Below are 22,230 nucleotides of genomic sequence, written 5' to 3'. Positions count from 1 at the left end.
CAAGGATATACTTTGGAACATTCTGAAAGAGTTATGAAACAAAACAAATCAAACATTTTTGGAAGGGAAAGGAGGGAAGTAGGAAGGGAAGTGACTTGGGAATGGGAGCTGAGCGTATAAAGGAGGGGAAAAGAACAGGGTGGCTGATGGGGTGGGATATAGTGAGAAAACTGTGTACGCACTGGAGGAGGAGGCACAGGAAAGAGGGTGGATACTTGAAGATGGAGAATACTCTGTCTATACCTATGGGTTGAAATTTAAATGGTTAGCAACCAGGAGATCCAACAGGCCTTGGCAATTTAATAAGTTGCTTCCAAATGTATGTAATTTGACCTTAATGCTTCGGAATTAAAGTTGGTTCTTCAACAATTAAATGCCACTGAGCCGAAAAAGCTCCCAACAGTTTCTTTGTAGACTAAATTTGCTCCATCTCAGCAAAATCAGCGTTGGTCTCATGTATCCTACAGGTTGGTACTAGGAAATAAGAAACGATGGATGGTCCGGCCTTTAAATCCATCAACATAACTTGGTGGGGAAATGGGGAAGTTACCGAGGAACGTTGTACTATACTACCTGATTGCACTCGTCACCTCTGCAATTTCATGGCAGCAATTATTCTTCAATAAACAAAATAATTTAAACCATTTTATTAATTAAATTGTTGTATTTATAGTACATTTACAAGTATTTGCAATTATTTTCACTGCAAGTTCTGGACTTGCTAGCAGTTTGGTAATAATTTAAATATAGCCAAGTTCTGAAAACACTTGTGCCTAAATACATTGTGTCTGGATATTTACATACACAGTAAAAATGCTAGCAAGTCCGTTCAATCTATCAGATCAGAATTGCAGTTAATGGTCTCCCTTTGCTTTCAGGGGACATTCTTCTAATTACACTGCATTTACATGTGCATGGAACAGATGCAAAGCATTGCAATTGGAAACCCTTCATGATTTAAAGTGGAAAGTTAAAAAGGCAGCAACATTCCAGATTCCTCCAAAGGAAAGATTTAAAATATATTGAAGCTGCAAACAAGAAATGAGTGATTAATTTCACAATATCTCAGTTCAAATATTGCAGCCTCCAAATAATGCCCTTCAAATCACCAGAGGTTTGGCAGTGGAACAAATCAGTGCTGCAAATCAATTTTATTTATTATATCTTATTGATTCTGAATGTCAGTTTCAAATATACAAAGTATTAGGCAAGCCTGGCTTCATCGTGAGGAGGCAGGTCCGTGAATAATTAAGCTGCCACATAAATGCAGGTGGTTGACGATTCACAGTACAGACCTTTGTCCAAAGGTGAAGATAAAATTGATTTTCATATTTCTGCAATGTCTTACATTTTAATTACCCCGGGGGACGTCGTATAGTGTATGTGACAATCTTTAAAACTGGGCATTAATCCAAGTGAAAATCACTCTAATGGAAGGTCATTACTCCACTTTCAAAAGTTCAGAATGGCTGTGCGTATTCCTTTACATGAAGAGAACAAATCAGGTCTTCCAAATCACACTAGATCACCCGCAAGATACGGAATTAAACATCTAGCTAATTTGAATACATTTAGCGTCAAGATGTTGCTGCTTGAGGAAATGTAAAACCCAGAAATTGAGAGGAAGTGAAAGACCAACATGCAGAAGATGGGGAGCTTTGTACTTTAGGCTAACTGAGGTTCATTGATATTCAGTGAAGCAAGAACACAGGCAAGGAGAAAAGACGATATCTTCTTCTTATGGAAAAAACAAGGTGGTAAAGTCTTTATTTAAACAAAATTAATATCATCCCTAAAACAGCCAATCTAAATTCCACTGTGCAATGCATCTTAAAAATTAATCTGAAAACCATGCAAGTACCTTTAATTCATGTTCCAAAATCAATTAAGTTATTCAATCAAAAGATGTCAAATGCAGAATATAATTGTTTTAAATATAATTTCCAAGATACCTACCTAGAAAAGATTTACTGATGTTAAAAACATCGTTCAGATGCTTGATGGAATTCAGGGCACCAAAGCTATTGCACTCATCTCTTAGTCAGGAGCAGAAATATATGCATAGATATTCTTGTCAGTGGGTAATACATCAGTGGAGACATTAAGCAAAATTCAAAAATCTAATTGAAAATGAAACTTTTTCAATTAGATTTTCCATTTAAGTTTGGGACATCTATATAAAAACTGGTAGAATCAAACTTGATTTTATTTTTGGTTAAGTGGGGATGTATGTAAAACTAACTTTGAATTATTGAAGTAAATTCCCTTTACTCAGAGGTGACAAACCAAATTCTTCCATATACCAAAAAGAGATTCATTTACTACTCTAAAATACCTCCGCAGTCAAAACCACAATAATTTGTTTTTTGTCCCAGGAGTCAATTTAAAATTCAGGCATGGAGTGTCAAGTTCTTATATATCTTAATAATATTCAGGCATATTCACCTACATTCACATCCAGAATTGTTAATGTATATTTACATGTACATGCTGTAATTTTATCAAGGTTGTCCAGAAACCTATGATGAAGTTTAGGTTTATGTAAAGTACTGTTCTATTCTAATCAATTAATAAAAAATGACATTAGGCAATTTAAATCTTCATACAATTTCTCCGTCTCTACTAAGTCTCACCACTTCAGGTCCCAAGTGCGTTTACTCAAGCTTACAGATTCAAATGCTTCCCAGCAGACATCCACAATTAAAGAACAAACTCATCCGTGTGGAAGTCCGAAGTCTTCACCTACAAGCCTTAGCAGATTTGAACTAAAAGATTATTTTGTAAGTTTAAGACTTGTAGTCCAAATCACCAAAGTGCATGGTAAAAAATTCTCCCAGTATTTATTTTAATTAAACAACATTCAAGTTTACGAGACAGACATAGAAATGTAAACTATAAATGTATTTCCATTTACTCTTTCCTAACTTTACACTAATGCTATACCTTTCTCTGCTTAAAACACAGATACGTCAAATCACTTAGGTCCTTGCTAAATATACACTATAATTTATTTCACTGACTAGTGTGCTATGTATCACTAAAGTATACAGGTTTTGTTACGACAAAGGTAAATGAAAAACATCTATGTTCTGTCATTTTAATGATTAAAGTGGGAAGTTTCATATCATTGATCAATTAGGTTGGTGCCTTTCAAGAAAATGCTGCTCAGGTGCAAAGAGTCAAGGACAAAGCAGTTTTTAAAAATGTAATGATTATTCACTGACATGTATACAATTGATGGCGATACAATATTAACAAACTTAGTAAATGCCCCAAGTTTACTGGGTATTTGCTTGTATCACATTCCTGTACACTATGTGTTACCTACTGACAAGCATACCATTGGGCACATCTTTAGATTTTGTATCTTACCAGGAAACCCAAGCTTACAAAGTAAGCCAGTCTGGTTTTCTACATATACAGTAAGTGACAGATGATAGACAGGCCAGGCGCTGATTAATAAATGTTGCTGGACTGCATCTTAAACCACTTCAAATTAAGTCAATAGAGGCATTTATAGTTCTTCCATGATTTAAATATTTTCAGATTTAAAGACAGCAAGAACTGATTTAAAAATCATTTTCAGCAGATATGTAATCATCACTTCAATGTTTTAAGATACATTTTCAAATATATTTGCATACCCCATACACACATGCCCTTCGATTTAATCTGAAGCAAACATTGCCCCACTTTCTACTGAATAAAAAATGGGATGGTGTTGTGTCCGGCAGAGCTTTCCACAGCAACTATAAAATGGCCAATCCAATAAAAAGATACTTTTGAAAAAATAATCCCTTTTTAGTATGAGAAAAACAAAACCAAGGACTATAAAATGAAATGAAAATACCCAGATATCCAACAGCTGAGTTAACTTTAAAATGCATTACGATGGTTAAAGCTTCAAATATGTTTGCAAAGGAACAGCAGAATTCTTCCACTGCTTAAAATAATTCACAGCAGTATGATCACAGCAATGTGCACACGGGGTTCGTCTACCCACAGTGAGATGAAATAAAATAAAACATAGCAGCTTGTCAATAAGAAATGTTTTAAATCGGTCCCGCAAGTTAGATCTATAAAACAAGTCAATATGGAAAAAAGTGGGTATTCATGTTTGAGTTGACATTTTTAGAAAAGAGTTCTTGGTTAAGAATCTCCATTTACTCTGGCTTTCTTTGCGCCATGCATAATACAATAATTTAAATTATAAAATGTGTCACGGTAGTCATCAAACACTGTTGCATTATGAAAACAGTAGCCTTGGATGCTGTCTTTAAAAAATAGTTCAGGAATTGTTTGTTGAATTGTCGTTACTTGGTGAACTTGAGGCAGAGGAGGATGATGATGAGGAAAAGTTCATCCTTGATAAATCAGGAGGATTTGTTGCTGTGTTTTGCCCGCTTAAGCTTTTTCGACAGACTGGACAAGTGTCATGCTAGGATTGAAGAAAGAAAGGCTTTAATGAAGCATGCAATAAAATTTCTGGTGAAGCATGTACAATGTTTTTTTTTGCTGTTGGAGTTACGTATTTTCTCATCTCATTGCAGACTTTCAGCATTTGCATTTTTTTTTTTTAAATTATTGATACTATCTTAAGCCAACCTGCATCTGTTTCACGGTTTCAAATAATATCAATTTTGTTATAAGCATCAGCCAACAAATTAGACTTAGGATTCTTCTCCAACTTCTCTCACCAACTTCTACAGATGGGCCGTAGAAAGGATTTTATTGGGATGCATCACAGCACGGTTTGGGAGCATCTCCAATCAAGACAGCAAGAAATTGCACAATGACAGCCTCAGTAGATATTTAGATATCGACTGGGATTGGCCAATCGTTACATCTTTGTCACAACCAATTTCCTCAGCTCACCTTCTTCCATTGTTCTGTCAATTTTGAGTCACCAAGTTTGAAAAATACAGGGATTATTTGTGTCAAATTACATCGATCAGATTCTTGACTTATACCACTGCCCCTTGGCTTCAATCCCATCTCAATGATCCCTCCTTTATTTATGCTCCATCTCACCACACCAGAAAAACTCCTCTCTGGATCATCTGCCAGTCTTCCAGAAATGGGCACCATGGTGGCGCAGCGGTAGAGTTGCTGCCTTATAGTGCTTGCAGCACTAGAGACCGGGGCTCGATCCCGACTACGGGTGCTGCCTGTACGGAGTTTTTGTATGTTCTCTCCGTGACCGCGTGGGTTTTCTCCGAGATCTTCAGTTTCCTCCCACACTCCAAAGACGTACAGGTTGGTAGGTTAATTGGCTTGGGTTTATATACTTGGTATTAGTGTAAATTGTCCTTAGTGTGTGCAGGCTTGTGTTAATGTGCGGGGATTGCTGGTTGGTGCGGACTCGGTGGGCCAAAGGGGTTGTTTCCGTGCTGTATCTCTAAAACTAAACTAAAGGAGCTTGGTCAGAATGTATATTCCAGGGTCCCAACACACTCAAAAGACTTGCATTTTATTACAGTGACCATACCAGGATCCTTGCTCTAATGTCAATAAGCTTCAATTATTTTAAATGCTTCCTAATATTTTTCCTACCTTATCTAAATAAGCTTAACTCCATTTATATCCAAGTCCTCATACTTCACATCAGTTGATCCATCAGCATTAACGTCTTCAATTGCTTCTGTATTTCCACTTTCAATTAGCAACTCAAGACTATACTATTCAACTACTCTGGGCACCATCACAAACTCCATTCCATCCATGATGTTTTTTGTAAGGTATTCATCAAAAGATTGTAGAGCACAATATAATGGAAGCTGCCTACTATCACCTCAAAAACGTAGCAAGATTAAGAGGACTCATGTCAGCTGAAGACTTAGAAAAACTTGTACTAGTAGGCTAGATTATTGTAACGGTCTCCTTGCAGGTCTTCCGAAAAAAACTGTCAGGCAGCTACAGCTTGTTCAGAACGCTGTTGCTAGAGTTCTAACAAAGACCAAAAAATTTGAACACATTACACCAATTCTTAAATCCTTACATTGGCTCCCTGTATGTCAGAGAATTGATTTCAAAATCCTGCTGCTCACCTATAAATCACTACATGGTTTAGGGCCTAAGAATATCACTGACATGCTTCCACTATATAAGCCTTCTAGACCGCTAAGGTCTTCTGAGACCAATCTGTTAGTGATTCCCAGAGTAAATACAAAACATGGGAAAGCAGGATTTAGTTACTATGCAACAAATAGCTGGAATAAACTTCCTGAAGATTTAAGACTTGCCTCAACTTTGACCACTTTTAAAACAAGCCTGAAAACTTTTATGTTTACTTTAGCTTTCAGCTAAATCTTAACTACATTGCACTTTTTATAATGCATTTTTAACTTTGCTTTTATTTTATTTTAATTCTGCTATTTTATTTCATTTTATTATTTCATTTTATTGTATGACATGTTTTTATGTGAAGCACTTTGAGTCTGCCTCGTGTATGAAATGTGCTATATAAATAAAGTTGCCTTGCCTTGTTGTTAGAATATAGACAACGATCAAGATGGATTTGTGTGAAGCAGATTGTTTAACGAGAACAACGTTCAGAAATAAGTCATCACAGTTAACTGAAAATTTAAAGTGTACAATTCATTTTTTGGTGGAGTTGGTGCGAAGAAATAGCAGAGGAGGTATAGCAGAAAAAACATATTCCTAAGGAATGGAAATTTACACTGTGTAGCTTAGACCATTGGAAATTTTACATTTTATTGGTTGCCCAGTTATTGTTATAACAAAGGCATTTTCTTTCTTCCTCAACTTTGAACATCAGAAACAAACAATGAAATGCAACTGAGGCACCTGAGAGATCAATTCCTGCTGTTTTCCATCCCATTAATTAATCTAAAACATGAGCTAGATTCTTAGTGCCACTCAAAACTTACCAGGAATTAAATTTGGGACTTCTTAATCTACTCAGTTTAGTTTCATAACACTTTTTACAAATGAGCCACTTGGAGAACTTCTACCCAGTACTGAAACGTTGATTTGTGCTCAGCAGCAGAAGCTTCTGACAGAATACAAGCAAAGGAAATATTAAAATAATCTGTATGCTAGACCCACATTCAGGAGGCTAAAAAAGGTTTGAAGGAATCAATGCGAGATCACCTTGCGACTGAACTGAAAGCAGAGCTACAGTGATCACCATCCCTGTGTGTGGATGCAAGCCATGGTTAAATGCAATTGTCCCATCACTTTCGGCCTGCATCTCCACCAATTCAGATGCATCCTAAACTACAGCAAATCAAAATACCTAGTTCAAGCTCCTCAAATCTCAAAAGATTGCTGACATTAAAGCTACTGCAATAACAGGACAGTTGAGTTGGCAAATGTGTCATCCATATGCATCACCAATGTATGCCATGTGACACACTGAAGCAACCCTAGATATAATTCAATCCCAGCAGCATCTAAATATACGCATAAAGTGCTGACAAGTAGCATAAAGGCAGTCAGTTGAAACAAGTAATGGAACTTGGGGCGGTGCCGTGGCACAATAGATTGCTGCCTTACAGTGCTTGCAGCGCTGGAGACCCAGGTTTGATCCAGACTATGGGAGCTGACTGTACGGAGTTTGTACGCTCTCCCCGTTTTCTCCGAGATCTTCGGTTTCCGCCCACACTCCAAAGACGTACAGGTTAGCAGGTTAATTGGCTTGGTATAAGTGTAAACTGTCCCTAGCGTGTGCCGGATAGTGTTTGTGTGCGGGGATTGCTGGTAGGTGCGGACTCAGTGGGCCGAAGGGCCTGTTTCTGCGCTGTCCAAATTCTAAAACTGACTGGATCACCAGAATATTAGCATACACTTAGCATAGAAGCATACACATGTTTCAGCCTAAAAGTCAATGATTACTTAAGTTATAGTAGGCTGCTAGCCAATGGCCATGAATCAAAATGTAGAATTCAGTTTAAAATAGCATAATCTTCTTTACTTGACTAGCAACACCTATATAGAAAGGTGGTTAAATCTGTCAAAATATTTGGTTTCAAGATTTGGATTATATTTGACTACAGTATTAGAATTTTCAAAACTGACAAAGGAAGGTGGCATTTAAGAAATCATACAAAATTGGGGCTTGTGAAAATCATTGTGGATTAAGGATTTACAAAAAAACAAAGAAACATCAATTTCAGTGCAACCACAGTAAAACTCCAGCACACTTGGACCTTTGGTAGTGCTGGACTAGCAAAGGGAAAGATTTATTCCTTCAGTAAGAGTCTAGACAAAGTGTAGATTTTAAGAGAAGATAGACAAAAAGCTGAAGTAACTCGGCGGGACAGGCAGCATCTCTGGAGAGAAGGAATGGGTGACGTTTCGGGTCAAGACTCTTCTTCAGACTGAAAGTCACAGGAAAGGGAAACAAGAGATATAGACGATGTAGAGAGATATAGAACAATGAAAGATATGCAAAAAAGTAACGATGATAAAGGAAACAGGCCATTGTTATCTGTTTGGTGGGCGAAAACGAGAAGCTGGTGTGACTTAGGTGGGGAAGGAATGGAGAGAGAGAGGTTACTTGAAGTTAGAGAAATCAATACTCATACCACTGGGCTGTAAGCTGCCCAAGCAAAATATGACATGCTGTTCCTTCAATTTGCGTTTAGCCTCACTCTGACAATGGAGTAATTGGTTGCTCTTTCAGAGGAGCAATGAAAAATGTTGTGGCACAAAGAATGGCAACGACTATCCATTTATGATCAATGCAGGTCAAAGTAAAATTATACAAAATTTGTCAGTTGATACAGATTAAGTAATACAACATTCAAGTAATTTTGCTACTTACCATTTCTAGCCAAGGTATTATACAGTCATTGTGGAATAAATGGTTGCATGGGAGTTGCCTAACTGTTTCTCCAACACTGTAGTCTTCTTTACACACGGGGCATTCTACACCAGAACCTACAGAGAAAATATATATGTATATTCAATTTGCCTACATTTTACTGTACAATGAAAATCTCATTAAAGCGAACTAGATTGTCCAACTGAATTTGCTTTTACAAACTTGTTCATAATTCTCAGGTACCATCTCAAAGGTTTGCTTATGAAGCAGTTCTGCTGAAAAATCTAGTGACCTTACCATAAGAAAAAGTAATCACTGGAGAAAGTTGTTGTTTAAAGATGTAACAAAACTGAGGTAGGAGGGGATGATGAGGATGGGGGTGGGAACAATGTAACTGCTGGTTGTACTTTCATCTGATTAACTAGCTTATTTTGTCAACCAATTATAATTAGAATATTAACATGTTAAAGGGGGTAGCTCTTTGCTCTTTTCCCCCAGAGGACAATAGAAAATAAATAACAACCAAATAATGGCATTGAGATTTGATACAGAACTACACTCAATGCGACCCATGCATGCCATTCAAATCCAGGAAGTCCAAACCGATTCAAAAATGGCATCCAGAGGCAAAGAAAAGTTACTGCAAAACCTAAATTATACAAGGGCATAAAAAAATTAAAGAGGGCTGTTCAGCTTCTTTGCCTGCTCCACCATTCAATATGGTTAGGGCTAATCTTTCGTGTGCTGACCCCTCTGGACTCCCTCAATAGTTAAAACTTCTGTCCGTCCCTCTCTCAAATATAATCAGCAACCAGGTTTTCATGGCTCTCTGTGCAAAGTAGTTTCCTCACCTCTGTCCTGAATAGCTGGCCCTATATTTTGAGGCAAACCTAGTTCAGAGGAAACATCAAATCTGCATCTATAAAATTGTAGCCTCATCAAATTTGTGTAAGTTTCAACTAAATCATTTTTATGAACTCAAGAAAATATGGGCAGAGTCTAGTTGATCTCTTGGTCATGCCAGAAATCAATCAGGTGAACCGTTGCTGCAGTTTCTCCCTTACTCAGGATGGGAGATCAGAACTGTATACAATATTCTAGCTGCAGTCTTATTAGGGTTCTGTACAAATGCAACAAGTCATCCTTGTTCTTGCGCTCCAACCTTCTTGCAACAAAGGCCAACATATTCTTTGCCTAGGAAGGAACTGCTGGTTTAAACTGAAGACGGCCACAAAATGTTGGAGTAACTCAGCGGGACAGGCAGCATCTCCAGGAAGAAGGAAAGCGTGATATTTCAGGTCAGAAGAATGATCTCGACCCGAAACATCACCCTCCCTTCTCTCCAGAGATGCTGCCTGTCCCGCTGAGTTGCTCCAGCATTTTGGGCCTACATTCTTTGCCTTCCTGATTGCTTACTGAACCTGCAATGCCAACATTCAGTTAGTTGTATACAAAGATGCCACAAACACTAGTACCTTTCAGTCTTTTGCCATTTAAAGTAAATATTTTCTATAAAGTGAATTACCTCACATTTTTCCACATTATATCCACTCAACTTATCCATTCACCTACCTTGTCCAATATCAAAAGCTCCCCTGCATCAAGGGTGAGACAGTGGTGAGCTTTCTACATGGAGTTTGCATGTTTTCCCATTGATTGAATGGGATTCAGCTATGTGGTTCGGGTATTAAAAAGAGGCCTTTTCCATGTTGCATGACTATTTCCTTGCAATCACAACCACCCAGCTTTGTATCATCTGCAAACTAGAATATCCTATACTTGATCCCCTTATCCAAACACTGATAAAGGTCACAAACTGCTCGGACCCCAGTACTGATGCTTGTAGCACCCATAAATCACAGTCTCTCAATCCAAAACTGACCCATTTTGTCTACTGGCTTCTGTCCCATTAAGTAGTCCTCAGTTTTTGCCAGTATATTACTTTCAATATTGTACAGTCAAATTGTATATGTTTTTCTTTGATGGGACCTCTGAATACCTGGCCACTGATTTATCTATTCCGTTACAACTTCAAATAAAATCTAACAGTTTTCTTAAACATGATTTTGCTTTCATTGATTTGTGTTGCTCCATTCTTATTTTACCAGTGCCCTGCAACGTGTTCTTATTAATGTTCCTCTCTCCCATCTCTTCCTTGGGCCCCACCTGGATGTGCACCCATTTCTCCCATTATCCAACCACCCCTTTCCTGCTCTTCTGTCTCCTCCCATCTGTAACCCTTCCCCCCCTTTCTTCCCCACACCACAATCCCATAAACTAGCATCTGCAGTTCCTTATGTACATTAAGTTCCAGTATTTTCCTTATTAGTGGCATCATGCTAAAAGGTCAAATGTTCCTGGTTTTCTATCCACCCATTCACAAAGACTAGGGTTATATTTGCTACCGAACAGTCTGAGGAATGGTTCTCAAATCTCTAAATGATTTAGAATCAGTTTATATATGTTTCTCCTTAGCTTACGTATGTATTCCACCATCCCTTTCTTTTTCAATGCCTTGGCACACTGAACATTTCCCAATCCTCATTATTAGAAAAAGCAGCAAGTCTAAGCCTTTTCATCTGATCTAATATAAACCAAGGTGTAGTTAGTTGTAACTTGGACAATTGCTTTATGTCTTGTTGAGAAAAAGGAAGCTAAAAAAAAAAGTGGCAAAGCATCATTAAGTGATTTGGAATAATATCCAGGGTATTACCTAACCAGTCATCCGATGACTAACTTGCCAATCTGATATCAAATGCGTCCCTGGACTCATCTATGAGTAGAACCGCAGAGTGCTGTTAGCTTTCAGGGATGGAACCACACATGGTGTACTCGCCAATTCCAGGTACTTACTTTGAACTCAGTGATTGCAGAATTCCACAACACCTGTTAAATATTAAGTGTATTACACGTGACGTTATATGTGAGCATTGCAATATGCATCAAGCTACATATACTTCACCCTAGGAGTAATATATCATTGCTGACCACAAGTGATTTCACATTACATTTTCGCACCTCAGGGCAGCCTTAAGCTATCAATTTTTTTTTCCATTTCACCTTATCACCAGTACAGAAACAGACATACATAAATAAAGCATACAAGTACATGGCAAGTCTATTTTAAGTTGCTGCATACAAATTAAAAGTGTTGTTCTGTTTGGCCACTTGTTTAGTGCTGTTCCTCAGCTGCTTATGACAGCATTTATGAAACCACATCACAAATCCAATGCAGGCATCCAGAACTATATAGGAGAATTTGTTTCTATACAAAACAAGAAATGTTCATCTTAAACGAAATGAGTTAGGGCAGTCTCAACATATTCTTCCAAAAGCCTACACCAGTAACAGTTGGAAACTCAGTCAAATGAGTTATGAGCAATGGAAAAAGTAATCATTCCCGAGGGGCCTGCAATTTAGATCAATCCTATAGAAAGGATCCTTTCTTTGGTCCTATAGAAAGAAAAAGGAAAAACATTGGCTAAGCACAAAACTGTATCTTCTCTCTCTTCTGTATCTTACTGTGCTGCAGCTAACCATCTTGATGCCAACATGATCAAGAGTCAAGAGTGTTTAAATGTCATGTGTATGGGAACAAAACACCATTCTTACTTGCTGCAGCTTTATAGACACATTAACATGACAAATAAAAATACGATAATGAATAAAAAATGAATTAATAGTCAGCAATATTCGGTAACATAATCTAAGTAGTTGGTTTAACTAAAACAAAGTCCATAGTAGATCGTTGCTGAGGTAGGGTTGGCCAGTGGGGTTCAAGGGTCCGATGGTTCCTGGGAAGAAGCTGTTCTTGAACCTGGAGACTATGGTTTTCAGGTACCTTCTTCTTGACAGTAGCAACAAGATGAAAGCATGGTCAAGAAACCATGCTTCCTGTGGATCTCTTTGATGGCAGGGTAGTTGATATCTGTGATCGACAGGGCAATGTTCACCATTCTTGGTTGTTCGAGTTACTGAGCCAGGTCGGCATGCAACTAGTCAGTATATTCTCTACCATGCACCATGGGGATTGATAGTTTTCTGCAAAATGTCGAGTCTCCTCAATCTTCGAAGGATGTAGAGGCTTACCAGTCTCATCTCTCAAGATGATTTCAATTCACCAGCTACAATTGCACACCAGTTGTTTGCAGTTTTTAAGAGAACATCAACAAGACCACTAGTTACAAATTAACTATTTTAGCCATTTCCGGTGGACTCTGAAACAAGCGATCTGGACTTTAACAAGATGAAGCAATGTCATATTAACATAATGTCACATGGATCCATTGGCGCCGAGGGGGGGAGGAAGAGAGAGAGCGAGAGCGCGAGAGAGAGCGAGTGCGAGAGCGAGAGCGAGAGCAAAAAAAAAAGAGAGAGAGAGTAATACTTTGACAGTGTAAAACTGGTTATGTCAAATAGACATAAAAAAACTTGAATAACTCAGCGGGTCAGACAGCATCTCTGAACAATAGGTGATGTCACCTATTCCTTTTCTCCAGAGATGCTGTCTGGCCAGGTGAGTTACTCCAGCATTTTGTGTCTACCGGTTTAAACCTGCATCTGCAGTTCCTTCCTAAACATATATTTATTCACTTAGTTCCAATTTTCTGACATACATGGATAATACCATTTGGAGTATGGAGAGTCACACTATGCTTTAAGTCTTGGGATTTCAACAATACACCGCCATTATGAAAGAATCAGGAGAAAATATTTGTTTGCATAAGTCACCCAATACCAAGAAAGTTCAGAAGCCTTGCTGATAGTTAGATGCTATTTTGTGTTTTCTTAGACAGAATCTTTTAAATATCTGTCTGCACAGATATAGAGCTTTTGACCCATGGACTCCATTCCAACCATCAAGAACCCATTTACACTAACCCCTCTTCATTCTCTCAACATTTTTATCAGCTTCCAGATTGAGGGTAATTTACAACAACCAGTTAACCAACCAACCTGCATATATTTGAGATATGGAGGAAACCAGAGCACCAAGCACTCAGTCGCAAGACAAACACGCAATCTTGACACAGATCGCACCAGTCAGAACTGAATGCGTGTTGCTGGAGCTGAGCGGCTGCCGTTCTACCAGCTGTGCCACAGTGCCGTTTACTGTACTGCCTTCAGAGATACACATTCCTAAAGTATCATATAGCATAGAGATCACATCAATAGACTAAGGGCCAACCAGGTCAAGGCAGCTTTTAATGCTCTATTCAACATCCACCCATCTTTCAGCAGAGTTCTCTATTCCTTTCATCTTCATAATTGTATCGAGCTCTCCCTTAAATGCCTATTTGCACTTCCAGAGATAACAAGACCAATATCCACATTACTCTATGGGCAAAGGCTCCCTCAGTTTTGTCTTCTCAAGAAATGTTTTAATTTTGCAATAACTAAGGCAAATGGAGGAAAATCTTACTTTTTCTCATTACATAGGCAGTATCAATTAAATATGTAAAGGATTAAAGGATGATTTGTTTAACATTGTATTCAGTTCCAAAACCACTACATAAAACCATCACTAGGTAATAATGTAATGCCTCAAAAGCAACCATATTTTGCAATTACATTTTTTTTGCTAAATCTCTTCCAAACCATGTATTTGGACCATAATGAATTGTGTTCAGATTTCTTTAGGTTACACTCAACAAAGTTCACAAGTACAGGAACATTCATTTATGTTGCCATCATCTCAATAGATGCTGCCTCACCTTCGATTTTCCAGCATCTGCAGTTCCTTCTTAAACTATAAACTGCAAAATTTCTGCTTTGAAGCCAGGAGACCAAAATGATAAGACATTTAAAATAGAAAATTGCATTGCTGATTACAAATTTCATGAAATATAACATTTGATTTCACAGTGTATTCCTGACAAAATTAATCAGGAGAAGCAAAAAATAATGAGATGTGTTGTAACAAAACTAAAGTATACTCACCTACATGTTCATCTGTTATTTGAACAGTGGGAAGAGTTTTGATTTTTTCTTTGTCAGCAGGAGGCGGGCCAGTATTTTCAAATTGATTCAGCAGCTGGTGGAAATAATTCATTTAAATTTAAAATAAATGTTATTGTCATTACAAATTAAATTTGTAATAAAAGGCTGAAGCAAGATCTAAATCTTTCATACGAGATTTTAGGAATCACAATGACAGAAAATAAATTCTCAGTGACAAAACAACAAATTGACAAAACTCGGCATTAAGAGCGAGTGTCAAACCGGATGTTACACCTTGCGACGTTTATTAAACTGCTATAACCTGAAGCATAACACATTGTTATCCCAATGAAGAGTCAACATCTTGTCTGCACTGAAAGTGCAACAAGAGCAGTGGTCGTAATAAGGGCAGTGTAATTGCTCTCAAGTTTGCCAGCTTAGTTTGTAGTTAGTTTAGTATCTCAAAACAAATTAGATACAGCGTGGAAACAGGCCCTTCTGCCCACCGAGTCCACACCGACCAGCAATCCCTGCACGTTAACACCTATCCTATATCAAGGACAATTTTTACATTTACACCAAGCCAATTAACCTACACACCTGTATGTCTTTGGAGGAAACCAAAGTTCTCGGAGAAAACCCACACAGGTCACGGGGAGAAAGTACAAATTCCATACAGACAAGCACCTGTCGCCAGGATCAAACCCCAGTCTATGGCGCTGTAAGGGCTGTAAAGCAGCAACTCTACCGTTACACCACCGTGCCACCGAGAAAGTGAAATCACAATAATCCCCATTTTTAAGCAAACTGTTTCAGAACCACCAAAATTGAATTTATGCAAGAACAGGATTGGAATGTCCAACAACATTCTCCCTTCCTGGACCCTTGTTTCAGTCCATCTTAGTTATCACGTGAAGGTTGGCTACTTGGATGAGGTATGGGAGATCAAGTGACATCTGTGAAGATATAATTGAGCAGAAAGAATCCTCATGAAAAGCATAAGAACGTAAGACAATATAGGCAGGCCACATAGTCTCGACCCAAAACGTCACCCATTCCTTCTCTCCAGTGATGTTGCCTGTCCTGCTGAGTTATTCCAGCATGTTGTGTCTATCTTCAGCCACTCAACGCACTGACAGCTGACCTGTCCCAGGCCTCATCCCTCCTGATAGGGATTGCTATTAGTTCTTCCATACTATTTGAAATTAGCTCATCTGCCAGCTTTGAGATATTTATAGTGTCATCCTCTGTGAAGATTGATGTTAATTACCAATACAAATGATTGCAATTTCCATGAATTCCAGATTCTCACCCTCAAAGTATTCAGGCATTCATTGGTTTTATTTTTATATAGGTTGATAGTTTTGATGTTACTTCTCTTAATTTTCTTCCTCCTTATTAACCTTTCAATCTCTCACTGGTGTTTACCGAAAAATTTCCCTCTTCCGACAGATCATTCGTTTTGCTGCGTTGCATGCTCTAGTTTATGTTTTAATGATTTTAATGACTTTGTTTTCTACGCATGGTTCCTCTTTCTCATAGTCCCTTTTTCTAACTGAGGTAAATAACTGCTGTTTCTAACTGGGGTAAATTTAGCTGTTTCCTACTGACTTTCCTTTAGCTTATCTTTGCAATACATTCAAGTCAAATCTATCACCATATCTCTGTAATTGTTCTTTTTTAAGTTGTGGACACAGTTGGACCAGAGGCATTCTCCCTCAAATTGTACCTGGAATTCTACCATATTATGATCATAACCCCTTCAGGATCCTTAGCTACAGTTATCACTTATTCATCTCAATTTATTACATTTGAACAAATCTAAATTACCCTGCACCTTGTGGATTCTATAATATACTGCTCTAAAAAAAAGATTTTTTTTCTACGATATCCTTGCCAGTTTAGTGGGTCCAATTAACATACAGATTGAAATCACCTATTGACTGAAGCACCCTTCTCGATACCTGTCTATTATGCTTTGTCCTGTCGAGACATAAAACCTTTGGAGCCTACAAGCTACTTCTTTCCTCTCTTCTTTCCTCTGCTGCACCTTATTTCCATCAATCTGATTCAGCATCATTTTCTGCTGCATCTTTATCACTTCTCGGTGCCTTGATTGCCTCATTTCCTTTTAGGCCAATTCTCTTAGAACATTAAATACCCAGTCCTTAAGCTCCTAGCACCCACATCTCAGCCACAGCTACTATATCAGTTTCATTTATTACTATTTCCCCATCAACTCTTTCATTTTAGCTTATGAATGGCAGTGCCTTTAGCTTTGATTTTGTTTTGCATACTGATTGGACCATTTCTTCTACTTGCAAGGACAGTAGAAAAATTGTGGCATGCATGAGGAATCTGGTTATATTAACCAGATTTGAATCACTTACTTCAGATTCGTCTTCTGACACTTTTGTTTATATTATTTAGTCCTTCCTGCCATGTGTTGATTTTCATACTCATACTACACTAATCAGTGTCAATGGTTACCTCTCTTACTTCTCAGTGATTTATTAACATTCCTTTCACAAGAATGCTGTCCTCTGGATCAGATTAAACCCATCTATGGCTCTATTTATGCAACAGGCAAGGTTCATGTTAGCATGGGACAAGAAGACGAGGGGACAGGGCACCGGGAATGGCAGTAGCAGGTAGAGAGCCAGCAGGTAAAAGGAATTTCCTAATTTTGTGTGTAATTCTACCAGCAAGAATCAAGGATCAAAATACAGACTTGTTGGCTGTAATTTTGTTTCCATCTTTCATTACAGTTTTGATGTGAATATTATTGCATTAACTAAATTAACTACCTGTGTAATGATCGTGTCCAAACCATTGGCTCCCCATGCGTAATCCATTGGATTTGAGTGCAAGACACCCCTTTAAAGCACAGAAAATAACAAATTAAAAACCAACATTCAATACAATAGGCAATGGTGGAAGTCTGCGTAAATGCTACTCTTAATTTGCGTTCAAGTAACTAAATGGGTAACTGAATTCCGAACATTATAGACTCCACTACATTGCATTTAACTTACAGTATGAAATACAATGCAACATAAAATAACAATTTCCTTCCCATTTCTTTATTCACCAGTTCTGAATCCAAGTTACAAGTTTCACGGCTAATAAATCTTCGTATCTTCGTTCTACCAGCATCTGCAGTTCCTTCTACAGAAGTTAGAGGGATTGTCTCGCTTCACACAAAATTAATTTGCATGACACTAAAACAAAGTCGGCAGAAGGAATTTAGACCACAGGGGAAAATTTCCTATACATAGAGCAAATAGTGATCGAAATGGACAACATCGCAAGATTGTACAGCCAAATATAACAATTCCATTGATTGAGGTATTTGAATATTCTTTTTACATATTAAAAAATCCAAATGCACATTTAAGATCAACTTTATCTCAGAAAACAATTATTTGAATGAATAAAAACAAACAGGATTTGGAAGTTACCAGTCATGATCTGGCAGAAATGCTTTCAGCTAAGATGATCCAAATATTGACACAGAGAACAGGGAGCCATCAAGACTAAATGGAGTCTCGGCCTGATATGTCTGATAAAGGGTCTCGACCTAAAATGTCACCTATTCCTTTTCTCCAGAGACGCTGCCTGACCTGCTGCGTTATGCTAGCATAGTGTGTCTATTTTCAGTGTAAACCAGCATCTGCAGTTCTTTTTTACACAAAATGGAGGACAGGCTAATGAAGCAAAGATCAAGAGCAGAAAACTAATAGAAAAAGTAAATTTCAAATGACTACAAATGTGGACCATGGTATTAGTCAACACAAATTGCATCTTGTACCCAATTGGCACTGGTTAAGGGCATGAACCAAAGTATATTTTCTCCTTGCCCATGTGTTTTGCAGCTGATAACTTTATCATGTTTTGTTGCATTTTTAATTATAATTTCCTGTGATGATAAATTGGAAATAGCACAGCCCCCAGCCAATGTTTGCTACAATTCAGTGAGCAATAGAAAGCAGAGAAGATTTATCAGTAGGTAAAATAATGCCGCATCTGCCTCCTTCCACTCAGTTACCATGAGTTTACAGGATCTGAAAGTTGTTCACCTTACAAGAAACTATTTAATGAACATAATCATGATTTTGCTAATTTGAATATAATGATTTTCAACTCGTCATTTGACAATGGAGTGTAAAATGTAAAGTGACAATTTGAAAATCATTGTGTGCAAATTAGCAAAATCATGATTATGTTAATTAAATAGTTTTTTTGTAGGTTGAACCAGTTTGAGATTCTGTAAACTCATGTTAACTGAGTAATAAACAAACACGGTTATTCAGCTATTGTCAGTTAAGTGTCCACATCTTTACATGTTAAAATTGTCACTGTTACTTCAAAAGCATAACCTTTGGGCCAAGATAAAGTGTATTGCTTGCTCTAGGGAAATGAATTCTCCCATTTCGTCCCAATGCTACAATGTGAAAGTTACTTCGCTCAGGTGGGAGGTTGGTGTTAGTTGGTTATACAGAGGTGTATGTCATTGATGATTGGGGACCAGCCTACTGTACCTTTTACCAGCAGTTTACCGTATCAAAGTAGGCACGGCAGCTTATCAGTCAGATGGACAAAGTGAATGCAATACCGTCAAAGTAGCAGTGAAGAATATAGATCTAGCTGGGAGGGGGATTGCAAGTATATTATCAGAACAATGTTTGAATGCTTGAAATTAAACCCACAGATATCTTCCACCTGCTGGATTTCAGAGGTGGTGGCTACTCTAACATACCATTCAGAAATGAAGGGAAACATTTGTAACTTCTAAAGGCCTTAGGAATGATGACATACACATATCCTGTATTAAGCATTCACAACTGTTAAAAATAAAGAAAATTTGGAGAAAAAAAAAATTAGAATGCTGCATCAGTTATCATTTAATTAAGCATGAACCATTCAGGTTAATGTCCAGTTCAATGAAAATCTGATTATTTTTAAGAATTTATAAAAAATTTCCCTCAATAACATACCCTTGAATATGTGGAGCATCTTTGCTGGTGGACTCGAATTAACTTTTATCACACATTGTGCAGACACAGACACACACACAGACACACATATATAAAATTATTTCTGTCCCATCCCATTTTAGATGGAATGGTCTCAAATCAAATGTCACAAAATGGTCCTTAATTAACTTTTATATTGAAGTTTGAAATGGTTATCAGTAGCTTTTGCAATACAACTTACCATGGACCCAATCCTAAATGTGGCACTGCTGTGGGCGCAATGATTCCATTGACCAATTGCTGAATTATTCTGTAATAAAAAGTATGAGTATCTTATTATTTCAAACTACTCTTGTTGCAAATATATATATATAGATGACCACCAGGGGCGCTGAACGAATGGCAGCACCGCCAACAGTCTGTTTTTTCATTTTTTTTTTAATTTTAGTGTGTGTTAAAAGTTTGTGTAAATGTTCTCCGGTTTGTTTTATGTAGGGGAGGGGGAGAGGTCGGGGGAAACTTTTTTCCCCCCCCAGTTTCTTACTTTGCCGGAAATGCTATTAATCCATCGATGGAGCTGGAGGTCTCCTCGGACTGACCTTGGGCCCCACCGCGGGGCGTGGACTTACATCGGAGTCGTTCCTTGCTTGGGATCACTCCAACCGTGGCTTGCGGTCTTTACATTGGGAGCTCACAGTCTTGGGAGAAGCCGTGGATGTCGGGAGTTCCAATGTCGCGGAAAGTTTGATCAGCCCCGACGTGAGGTTTGATCGCCCGGCGTGAGGGAGCTGACATCACCCCCCCCATAATCGCCTCGACACAGAGGACCCGCCGCCAGCTACGGGAGTCAAGATCATCCCGTCAACGGAGGGCTCGAGGCCCCTGACCGCGGGATTGGAAACGGAAGAGATTGAACTATTTTTCGCCTTCCATAACAGTGAGGATTGTGGAGGAGTCACTGTGATGGATGTTTATGTTAAAATGTGTTTTGTGTGTTCCGTTGCTTTTAATTTGTATGACTGACTTGGCAACTGAAATTCCTCGTATGTTGCAAAATACACTTCGCTAATAAAATATTATTGTGATTGTGAGTTTCCATTGAGAAAAAACAGAACATGGAGACTGAGATAATGCATTATTCTGTACGCATCAAAATATTTCTCACTTTATTCTGGGACCAAAATCTAAAGCAATCAGAGTGTGCCAAATTTATTCATAACCATTTGGTTTGTTTTTTAACCAATTTATCCAAACAGCCATTTTGGGTAACTTTCATAAGAATACCACCAACAGACACTGATGCAAAATAAGAACCAAACCACATGAATACGGGCAACTTTACAGAATTTCACAATGTGAGTCCTTAATTAACTTTTATATTGAAGTTTGAAATGGTCTGAGATATGGACAAAAATTCACTCACGTGGAATTTATGTGGGAAAAATGAAATGTACTCCCCCACCCTCCCCCCCTCATATTTGCATAGGTGACGTGACCTGGTGTTACAGAAAATCGCACCAGACCTCTTACTCCCTTCGGAGTTTGCCTGTGATATAAAGTAATTAACATTTAGCACAACATTTGACAATGTTGACTTCTTAAACTCCAGGGAGAAACACGTACCCTTCAAGAGTTGGCACTCCTTCATTCCGTGTTGTAGGCCGCCGTGACGGGAAGCGGGGTGCTCGGGATTGCCTGGAACTATACCGCGGACGTGACTGGTGCTCCCGCTCCCTCCTGCTTTCAGAGTCTCTGTTTTCTTCTGAGGTATGATTTGTCCCAAAGGAAAAGGGATCAAAGGGATCATCCAAAATACCAAATGTAAACTGTCCATAGCTTCCTTGCGGTAAGGAAAGCAAGTGCTGGTCTAAACCCTAAAGTAAGCAAAGTTTTAGAAAATTAGGAATAAGCATTGTTTGGCTGTCATACAATAAATGACACTTCTAATTTGATGTTATCAATTACATTTTTTTTTTTTAAGTTATTTACCGATGGATATTGAAGGATGGAGGTTTAAATATTCCCTTAACTCTCTGCAGATTACTGCACAAGAACCACATTAACCTACTGCGGAAGTGACAGGAGCAGAAACAAGAAAAAAACATTTCTGCTTGAAAACAGTTAAAAATAGGAACATGAGAAGGTCATCTTGTAATTCCAGTCCTAATCTTACCCCGTTAGTCTGGTTCAGTAAAACACTGAATACAAGCACTGGATCAACTAACTTTATTGTAGTGTAATCAGACTACATATACGATACCTAATCCAACACTGGGGGTCCGATCCTTGTCTCTACTCGTTCAAGCCCTTCAGCCTCGTGCTAATAGAACACCTCCAGGAGGTCAGCACGGTCCCAAGTGCTACCCCAGAAGATCGGCACACTCTCACGTGCTCTCCCCTTTTATACCCTCATGGACCCTTGCCGCAAAATTTATTGGGGGGGGGGGGGGGATCCCTTCAAGCCAATCATCAATAAAGATTATAAAATACATTAATTGATAGTTCCCTAACCCAATCACAAAATAT

At 38.2% G+C, this 22,230-nt stretch overlaps 1 protein-coding gene across 1 annotated transcript in view; it reads right to left on the bottom strand.

The window, feature by feature from the left end:
- Positions 1 to 3,084: 3,084 nt before the first annotated feature.
- rnf126 (ring finger protein 126) overlaps positions 3,085 to 22,230 on the bottom strand; it is a 53,726-nt gene continuing 34,580 nt past the window's right edge. Inside the window, exons 4-9 of the mRNA XM_055658898.1 lie at positions 21,328 to 21,578; positions 19,946 to 20,014; positions 17,536 to 17,605; positions 14,729 to 14,822; positions 8,789 to 8,904; positions 3,085 to 4,438 (exon numbers count right to left, since the gene is read on the bottom strand). Coding sequence (XP_055514873.1) covers positions 4,289 to 4,438; positions 8,789 to 8,904; positions 14,729 to 14,822; positions 17,536 to 17,605; positions 19,946 to 20,014; positions 21,328 to 21,578 — 750 coding nt within the window. The 3' untranslated portion in view covers positions 3,085 to 4,288. The remainder of the gene's footprint in view (positions 4,439 to 8,788; positions 8,905 to 14,728; positions 14,823 to 17,535; positions 17,606 to 19,945; positions 20,015 to 21,327; positions 21,579 to 22,230) is intronic.

The sequence above is a fragment of the Leucoraja erinacea genome, chromosome 29, assembly GCF_028641065.1.
Source record: "Leucoraja erinacea ecotype New England chromosome 29, Leri_hhj_1, whole genome shotgun sequence".
Lineage (NCBI taxonomy): Eukaryota > Metazoa > Chordata > Chondrichthyes > Rajiformes > Rajidae > Leucoraja > Leucoraja erinaceus.
The sequence above is the reverse complement of the archived record's forward strand: the minus strand, read 5'-3'. Positions and strand labels throughout refer to the sequence as shown.